General features: G+C 40.5%; 1 protein-coding gene across 1 annotated transcript in view; it reads left to right on the top strand.

The window, feature by feature from the left end:
- Positions 1-286: 286 nt before the first annotated feature.
- PANK3 (pantothenate kinase 3) overlaps positions 287-10,076 on the top strand; it is a 28,501-nt gene continuing 18,711 nt past the window's right edge. The window contains exon 1 of the mRNA XM_054037630.1: positions 287-1,278. Within this exon, the coding sequence (XP_053893605.1) occupies positions 1,251-1,278 (28 nt within the window). The 5' untranslated portion in view covers positions 287-1,250. The remainder of the gene's footprint in view (positions 1,279-10,076) is intronic.

The following is a 10,076-nucleotide window of genomic DNA, read 5'->3' as shown; positions in this document are numbered from 1 at the left end:
AGAAAGATGAGCGGGCCGCGGCAGGAACAGGCGACGCCAGGGGGCGGGGGAGCTGGAAGAGGCGGCGGTCTGTGATTGGTCGGCGGTGGGTGGGGTGAGCGGTGCTGTTCTCGCGGCAGGGGGGGAGCTGGGGCGCCGAGGCCGCGCTGCCTGTTGGGAGCCGTAGGCAAAGCCTGCTTGCTTGCCCCTGACGTCCTGCATCTCCCATCGTGCCACGCGCACAGAAGGCGGAAAGAGGAGGGTGGCGCGGGGCATGCTGGGCGCTGTAGGTAGAGAACGGCTCCTAGGCGCCTAACAGACTGCGGCTCCCATCGTTCCTTGCGCGGGACCCCGGGGCCGGGGCGGAGAGGGCAGCGCTGCGGCAGCGGCGATCGAGGCGGGCGGACTCGAAGCTGAGGAGCCGCTGTGCCTCCCTCCCTCCCCATTGTGTGGAGCCCTAGAGCGGCAGCGGCTCCCCGGTGCCGGCCGCCATCTTGTGCTGCTGGGAGCCCAGTGGGGCACCCTGAGCTCAGGCCACGAAGGTGGAGTGCGAGTGGGCCGCCCCTCCCCTCCCAACTGCCTGGGCCCTCTTCCCTCGCCTCAAGGCCCTGCCGCGGCAGAGTAGCCTCTGAATGTAAGGAGGACCTGCCTCGAGAGAGCGGCTTCCCCTCCGCCGCTCCCCCCTGCCACAGGCCTGCCGCCTCACCCGTCTAGAGCCAGCTACACCCCGCTCTGTAGGTGCTGCTAGCAGGAGCACACTCCTCTTCGCCCATAGCCTACGTAGGTCCTGCCACCGGAACAGGAGCAGCCCCACAGAGAGGGAAGCCGTGTCCACCCCAGCAGGACGTGCACTGTCCTAGAACTGATGCCACCATCCCCTAGAGGAGGCGGGTCCTCCTAACGGAGCCCTGCCCGGACCCCAAGGGCCAGGTCCTTGCCTCTCTACTCCACCCAGCCTAACCTAGGGAGAAGACATTTTTTTCTCGCCCCGACGCTTGTGCCTCTTCCCCTGAACTAGACAAAAAGATCAGGCGCTGCTGCTATCCCAGACCTTGAGGAGACGCCCACTGACTTTGAACTGCTGCTCTCTATCACCCACGAGCCCAACGCCCCAGATCAGGAGATAGAGACTCAGCCCTGACAAGCTGCTGACACTTCCCGCCCCATCAGGAGACAGAGAGAAAGAGACCCATCCAGAGGTGCGGCTCCTGCTCCTCGCACCACAGATATCAGGAGAGACCGCTACACCGAGCTACTACAACTGCAAAGACATGAAGATCAAGGATGCCAAGAAACCATGTAAGCCTGGGTGTAATTACACACACAAATTTTGGGTTAGGAAGGAAGAGGCATTTATTTTCCATAAATAAAATTTATTTATTTATTGGGTGGGTTGGAAAAACTGGTGTAAAATCGGGCTCCCTTTCTTCAAATTGATCTTGCTTATAAGTGCAGAAGTTTTCTGGTTTATGTGAATCTCTTCAGCTCTTGGCTGGCTGAGTTCTGAAATCATGTTTCTTTATCAACCAGAGTTAATCGTGTTTTTTAAATATATGGGAGGCTCCTGCGATGGGAGCTACATAAGTAGTTACATAATAAAGTGTTTCTGATGAGAGGGCTTTTTACAGGTGGAAGGAAGGACAGGCATTACGTTTTGAGGGGATGAGGGGCATGAAACTTTATTCTGTTAATAACCTGGAGGTTTCATCAGTGTATCCAAGTTGTCAAGCAATTGCATGTCAGGGGCCAGTCAGTTACCTGGATATTCTTGTGCCTTATAAAGCTTCTTGAAGGTAGGGTGGGGGGGACACAGAAGGGGAACCATATTGTAAAAAAAAAAGTCACCTTGTAACACTGATTTATTTAAGTACTCCTTTCACAAGTGCAGTCCTAATGATATTTCTTACACTTACTACTGTTCACTATTGTTTATATTGTGGTAGCACCTAGAGGCCACAGTTGGGGCTAAAACCTCTGTTATGCTAGGTACTAGACACCCATGATCTAGAAAAGATAATCTTTGCCCTCGCAGAACTTTAAGGCTTTTGGGTAGCACTCATCACCATAGCATATGAATTTGAGGTGTAGGTGAGAAGTAGTATTCCCATGTTATGAATGAACAAAGAAGGTACTGAGAAATTGCCCAGGGTCACTAAGAAGGTCTCTCTGAGCTGGAAGCAGAATCCACCTATTTTGAGTCCCCATCTATAGATTATCCTTCTTTTTTCTGTTGATCAAATTTAAGAAATATCACATGCTGAAATGTATTACTTAAAACTAACACAGTTAAAGTTTGCAAACCCAAACAGCCTGACCTTTTCCTGTTTGTGACGTTCATTCACTTATTTAAAGTTGCCGTCTTATGTGGGTGTTTGTTTCCCCCCTAGAAAAGCTTAATGGTTGAAAAATTATATAGTAAATGTCAGCACCCTACTGCTTGAACAGCCATGTGATAAAACGCCATTAAATGTTCACATCATGGAAGAAATATTAGGCTGAAGAAGGGAGGTTATAAACATAAAATTGATTTAAGTTAAGAAAAAAATTGTTTTCTTAATCTTTTTCTAGTGCATAAAATAAGTGTTAAGTACCCCATATTGTAGTGTTGAAAACCCTGAACTCCTGTAAGCTTCAGTGGAAATGAAGGTTGCTGAATACACTGCAGAATTGTTCTCAAGTGAACAGTACATTTGTACTGATTTTTAGAAAATGTCTTCTGAACAGAGCGTTTTCTTCTAATGCTGTCTCCAAACAAACAGTTTTAGGGGGTGCTGTCAGTCTCTATGGTAATGGGCTACACATCTATAGTAGATCAATATTTTAAAACAATGCTAGTCTGATTGCACATAACTGGTATGAACTGTTAATTTCAGTAGCACCTCTGAGTTGCACAAGTGCTGTAGGGGATCATCAGTGACACTGTTAAGACTTGTCACTAACAATTGAAACTATTTGAACATGAGAATTAACAATTTTAGCTCTGTAACTTCAAAGCTTCATACATATTTAATCAATGAATTTTTAGTTTGGCCTGAAGATACTCTTCATTTTATAACCGATAACTAGTGAATTTATTAGCACTCATGGCCAAAAGGGAAAAACACAGTGACAATCTAAGCTGTTAATTTTTTTCCTGGTCATACAAATATATAGGGTATCCTAAAAAAGTGTACATATACAATGTGCCACTTTAGTTGCTGATACCTGAACAGGCAACAATAGTTTCAGTTTTTTTAAAGTGGACGTTGGAACCATTTTCCAACCCTTACTCATATGAGTTACCCAGTCAAAGTCAATGGAACAACTATTAGGTGTAAGGAGTAGGTACATGAATAAGGGCTTGAGAATTGGGCCAACAGTATCAGATTTATCCAAATACTTTATAACTAGACAGTAAGTATCAGTATTCAGTAAATATTGGGGGCAGAGGGGAATATGTCAGTACATAACTATGTTTTACTGAGAAAATAGCGCGTGGGGGAAGCCTAAGTCTTGCTTATGAAAGGAAATGCGCCTGTTGCTAACAGATATCAGTAGTGACTGGAAGCAAAATATGTTTAAAAAGCGTTAAGAACAAGTGTAGACAATATGGAACCATGTTCAACAAAATTGAAGAAAGCACGGTTGCAATGGGTAAATTTCCTAGTGTAAATGGGGCTATAATAAAATACTGGCACCCCAGTTAGTCCTCTGCAGCTTTAACAATGATGTTATGGATTCTAAGAAATGCCCCCATTTTTTTTTTGCTTTAAAAAAATAAAACAAAAATTCTCTCTATTCTTAGTACTAGTGTATCTCCACTGATGGTAGAGACCGTCAAAGTGAAGCCTCGTTCTCTCAGAGAAAATGGTGGCCTCTGACAGCATTATTTTCTCTGAGGGCAACTAAGCTTCACACTTACGTTTTCTAGTGGAATGCAATGACCATTTTGAAGATACATCTTCGCTAAAGATACTTGTAACCCCACTTTGAAAACATTGGGAGATGGCAACCGTCATAGAAGAGGTAAATTCTTTGTGGAAATTGTTGCAGAAGAAATATTGTCCATCTGCCTCAGCTGAAGAAGAAACTTTCAGCAATGGAGAATAATGTCAAAACATAACTAATACTAAAAAGGTATTTTACAAAATTATGTACCACATCTGCGCAACAAGGAAAGCAGGAGTGAATATGAGGAGCTGTAGTTAGAGGGAAAACTGTGTGTGCAGGGGAACGTAGGGGACATGGCTGGCCAGTACACTCTGACTTTGTACTGCTGTAGAGTGAGGTAACACAGTCAGTAGGCTGGTGAATGAGGCTCTAAAACTTAATTTTTTTTTTTAAAGAACACCCCCAAAAGAGCATGTACCCACCTTGTTTCCAGGTTATGTATGAAATTTATAGTAATTTAAAAAACAAGGACTTTGCTAATTAAGTTTGTGCTTTCAATAAATAAAAATGTTAACTTATGGAAATGCATGGTTAAGGCACCCAAAGAAAACCTTAACGAAACAATGAGGATGGCGGGGAGGGAATGAAGTCTCTCTAAAAAATCAGTTTAATCTAACATACTACAAAAACATGCACTAATTGTAATTGAATGATTATGGATGATTTTACTATAGGGCAGAGTTAGGCACCCAAACGATTTCATAAACTGCACATTTCCATACCTTAAATTTAATCTCAACTTTGTATTTTCTGTATTTGTATTCTTGTTTGGGGAATAATTACAAGGTCCATGTAACTTTTTTTATCCTTCAAGTAACGTTATGTACTCTCTCTTTTCATTCCAAATTAATTTTGTATTTTTAATCACAGGTTTCTGGTACCAGGTACAATATTTTATTTTTCTTGTGGTGGCATCTGTAAGTCTGAGTCAGGTTGTGGCTCTTGTGTGCCAAGCACTGTCTGAACATAACAAACAGTCTCTGCCCCAGAGAGCTCACAGTCTAAAAGACAAGTTATAAATTGGCTGAAATAAGGAGTGAGGGAGGATACCATGACAATAGTAATATATTTTAGTTTGGATTAGCTATATCTATAACTTGTAGGTATAATAAGACTAAAGAATAACAGTAGTCATAACTTGGCATCTGCCTAGCTATTGCTAGATGGCAACTTTTCTTTACCACAGCAGAGGTGATTTTTGGAGGCATTTGAAAGAAAGGATGGTAGTTGCTGTACAGATTTAGAAAAACTATTCAAATTCCTATAGGGCAGTATGAGAGGGCATGTGAAGGTGTTTGTGGGCAAATGCAACACAAGTAACTTCTGTAAGTTATTGGTTGAAAGATTTTCTTATGCCTGATGTTACTAAGACAACTATATCATGACATTCTTAGTCACAACTGATTCTCATTTGACTGAGAAGCTGGTAATGAATGGGTAGGGGCTTCTTTTCTTTTCTTTACGTAAGAAGAAAGTATTTCTTGGTAGCAGGCATTAGTACATTCTGTTTAATCACAAAACCAGAGAAGTAATTTAAGAGCTAGAAAGATACAGTTCTTAGAAAGACTGAAGAAATAGATTTTTGTAGAAGATAACATGGTGTGTGACATTAAACTGTCATCCATTTTCTGTTTTACAGGCTTAACTTTGATTACTATAGACAAGTTTCAGGTTAATATTTTTCCTGACACTGAACTGCCTTTTGTAGGTGCTCGATTTAAACTCTGAACGGTAAGATTACTACCTTTCAACACTCAGCTGGAGGGGATAGCATCTGACACACCTACTACTCAAAGTTCTTATTTGTGAGGAAGGTTGTTTACAAGTCCAAATGTGGCAAGTTTGGGGACACTTACAACAAAATATTAGTTTGTTAGAGAGCTGCTGAAATAATATAAATTTTCATATATTGTAAGTGATAAAATTTTCAGTGTTTAAGAACTGCAAGTAAGTTAATTCTTACACTAATGTAATGTGTATAAGATTTATATTAGATATAAATGTTGCTACCAAACCATACTGTTGATGCAACTTAATTTAGAACTCAAATTCTGTGGCATGTAGTTTTCATATACATGTGGACACTTGTTTACATTCTGTTGGGAGAGAAACAAGATCAAAGTTCAATATGTATGCTTTTACTGTTTTTCTGTTATGTGACTCAGAAGAGTTAGTTCAAATCTGTGTTTTTCCAACTACTTTCTCAAGAGTGTTTCTTCCAATTCATCTTTTTTTCCCCAACAGTTAGATTATATATACAAATTGTACTATTGATATTTGCCTAAAACTTAACCTGTAAATAATCAAGAGTTTAAAAACAGGTGAAAAACTAGCTAGTCTACTAGCTGATTAAACTGAAGTATATGCTTATGCATTTGCTTTAGTGCAGTCTGGTTAGGAATAAGATTTGGGTTAGTTTTGATTACAAACAAAACCTATTTACCTAACAAGATCTGTGCTAGAAGTCCTATTTTAGAGATGAGTTAAATTAGATTATGTGATATTGTACAGGTGTTTTGTAAAGTGCTCTTGCATTGTTGGCTAATTGAAATTGAGATTTTCATGCTGTTGCATGAAATTTTGCATTTTCATGTTTAAAATGTTGGTGCTGTATATGTCTGAGGCAGTACCTTAACTATCATTTCCTGATATTTGCAAGTTTCCTTTCTTCTAACATTCACCTTTCTTTGTGGGAGAGACCTTAACTGAGCATTGCTTGGCTTTCTAATGTTCTAATGAAGTCCAACACCCAAGAATATTACAGGAGTAGAAGGCATTATTTTGCAGCAGCCCTGTGCAGTCAGTCTTCGAGACCTAATCTCATGGGCTAAGAACAGCTTGCTTCCTCTTTTTTTCTGTCAACTGCTTCCAAGTGTATTGGGCCCTTGTCAGTGGGGGAGACACCTAGGAAGGACAAGTACAAGGTATATTCTGTGAGGACAACAGCTGAAATCTGTATCTCATTTCCAAATGGCTCAGGGGAAGAATAGAGAAATCAGAAAAGGCAAGAATGCTCTCCTTCCCCCAACTAGATCTTAGGGTTGGAAGCTTTCCCCAGCCAGGCATAGTTCTACAACCATTACACTTCCCGCATGGTGTTGAGGGGTTGTTCTCAGTCAACTCCTTGGTCTTGCGATCATACTGCCATCAGTCTGTCCCTAGCCCACTCATCCAAAGAAAAAGTCATGGCCCATGCTGAATGTGAAAATGGCACTCAAAGAATGCCCTTGTATGTCCCAAGTCCAAAGCACTGTACATGCTGTATCAAACCACTCTCAAAGGCAAGAAGGCCTCAAAATTAACTCCCTTGATGAATCCGGTGGAACATAAGGTGAAAAGAAAATCTCCATTTCAGAGCATGCCCCGTTTCAGAGATGGATCAACATCTTGTGTAGAGAGGTCATAGACCTTGTATAAGGAAATATACAAACTAGATGTGAAATCCTCAGCCGGTGTCATAACTGGTCCAAAGGTGGTGATGCAAGCAGGAAGTAGTGCCCGGAGCTTGAGCAAACTGTATCTAAATAGTGTTAGAACCAGAACTTCTCTTATTGCCATCCTTATGTTAATCTTGCTGATTGATCAGCACCCACAGCGAGATTCTGTGAAGGGGAAATGTATATGTGCTTACCTGTATTTTTTCACATAATAAAGATACACATATGGAGCCCACCTTAGGCAACTTCTACTGAGTGAGGGATTCAAGAGTGAGAAAAGATTACAAAGACACTCTCTGCTCTTGTTACTGCTCTGCACACTATTTTTTAAACTAGTACAGTGGTAAGGAAATTATCTCAACTAGTTGGCCCTTCAGGAGTAGGGTTTGTTTTGGTGTTTTGTTTTTTTTAACAGTCTGGTTCTAGCTCTAGCCTGCTTACAGCTCTAGAGACCTATTGTAGACTTGGTAAACCTGGATACATTTTCCTATTTTGTCATTGTCAAGGTCACCTGAAAAATAACAGGTTGTGCACAGCTGGCTCCTACAGTGCCCTGCATATAACCCACTTAGTAAGAAAGCAAAATGCTGTTGTTTTTCCTGGGAAAAATTTCATATAAACTAAATTATTATGGTTTATATAACCAAGAAACCTCTTTGAAAAAAGTTCTCACCTACGTTTCTTAGTTCTAATATAAATAGTGAACTAGTGGCATTTTGCATGTTAAATGCAGTAAAACAACCTCCCTATGTTAAGGTTGCAACCTTTTCACAAATAAAAGAAATTTTTCAAATTTCTTTTAAAACCTATTGACCAGAACTAACTTAACTATGTGCTAGGGTTCTATCATCTTCTGACATGAGGCAGAAGCAAAAAATCTGATCCTTCTCTAAATTCTGTAATTTGGTGTCAAGAATACCCTCCTTCCAATAGTGAGCAGTTACCCCCAAAAGAAAGCTGTATTGGATAACACTGGCATAAAAATATGCTCCAAGTTGAAAAATGGGAAGTTTTTCATCTTGAGCTGGCTTTCTCTGTTTCCCTCAACTGTTTTTGTTTTGTTTTGTTTTGTGCCTGTTTTTTATTGGGTATCTAAGAAGCATAAATTTGTTCCTGTAAATCAGATTAAAGTTCCAAAGACTGGTAGGTGGCTAACTTCATAAATTAGTCCCGGGCCTCTCTCCACAAACTTTAAACATTAACAGCTGAAATCAGAAGTATCTACTGTGCAGATGCAGGGGATTCTTTCACAATTATTTGGTGACAAACAAGCAAAAGAACATGTCTTAATTACATAATATCTCCATAGAGCAGAAAGGATCCTTTGTATTTTGTTTAAAGTCCCAATTACATATTTACTGAATGGATTAAAACAGCTCCCAAGGACTCTTTCTGGTTTATTGGGTAGATAAAATTTCCCCTTTCTAGTCTTCACTTCAGTGAAGAGCTACTGGCTAATAAAATGAGAAACCTTTTAAAATCTGTAGTAGAGCTGCAAGTCAAGCATGCATCTATATGTTAAAATTAAAAAATTCTTAATGTGTATCGAAAGTTATGGACTCATGAGTCTACGGTTTCATAGGCGGTTACCTGCTCACTTATTTTTTCTTTGAGATGCCAAAGAACATGGTACCTGATAGGTGAACTGCTAGGTGGAGACAATTACTAGCAAAATGAAACTAAGTTCAATTTTTTTATTGGATATCTTAAAGAAATAGAATAATATAAGCTATTTAAACATTCAGAGCTATTAATACTACAGAAACCATTGCTAGACTAGTACTAAAATTAGTTGCAATATACTGAAACATTACCTTAAAAACATGGTGCTAGCTTCTCGGAGAAAGGTCCAACAAAAATTCAGCTTCCCAGATGAAAATTACTTGTAGAACATCTGTGTGGGAGGTCGGAGCGGGAGGAATCCTTTCTCCCAATGCCCAACCGTTTATAGGAACTTTCTACTTCCAATTGCAAGTATTGGCCCTCATGTAGATTATTACCATTTAAAAAAAAATAATTTGTGTTTTGGCTGGTTCTCTTCCTGTCTTGTACATACCCTAACATCTGGTACTGTTCTATGAGAATCCATTTCTCCAGATCTACAGCAACTCTTAAGTTCCTTTTCCCTTCCAAGTTTTGCATGGATGTCCATTAAAACATGCCATTAATGATCTTACATATATAAACAGCTTGAGGCAAGCATTGACTAATTTGCTATACAGATACTCCCCGGGTTATGCAAACTCGACTTATGCAAATCCGCACTTACGGAAAAAGTTCTGTAAGCTTTTTTGTTTTGTTTGCGTAATTGTCGGGTATATGTTCCCGACGTACGCAAAATTCGACTTACACAAGGCGTTCTGGAACAGAACACTTGTGTAAGTCTGGGAAACGTCTGTAGTATCTATTCAGTTATCTCCATACCACCACAACTAATAATCTGATACAATTTGAAATTAAATTTTGGACAGGTTGGACATATTCATTCTCCCCCCCCCCCCCCCCCCCCCCCCCCCCCGAATCCTGCACCAGTGTTCTGTATAATCTGGATCTGAATTGAGTTTAAGAACAAGAGCTTGTTCTGAGTAGGTTCGGAAAAAATAATTGGCTAATTGTCCCATTCGGCATGCACTTGGAGAAATAAGTGTGAGATTCCAAGTTTGGTATTCAGGAGGTCCAGCTGGGAAGTCAGATGTTTCTAAAACCAGAGAATTATTTTATGATATTTGT

This window comes from Malaclemys terrapin, chromosome 8 (genome assembly GCF_027887155.1).
Source record: "Malaclemys terrapin pileata isolate rMalTer1 chromosome 8, rMalTer1.hap1, whole genome shotgun sequence".
In the NCBI taxonomy this organism is placed as follows: domain Eukaryota; kingdom Metazoa; phylum Chordata; order Testudines; family Emydidae; genus Malaclemys; species Malaclemys terrapin.
Note: the sequence above shows the minus strand (reverse complement) of the source record. Positions and strands in the feature narration are given on the sequence as shown.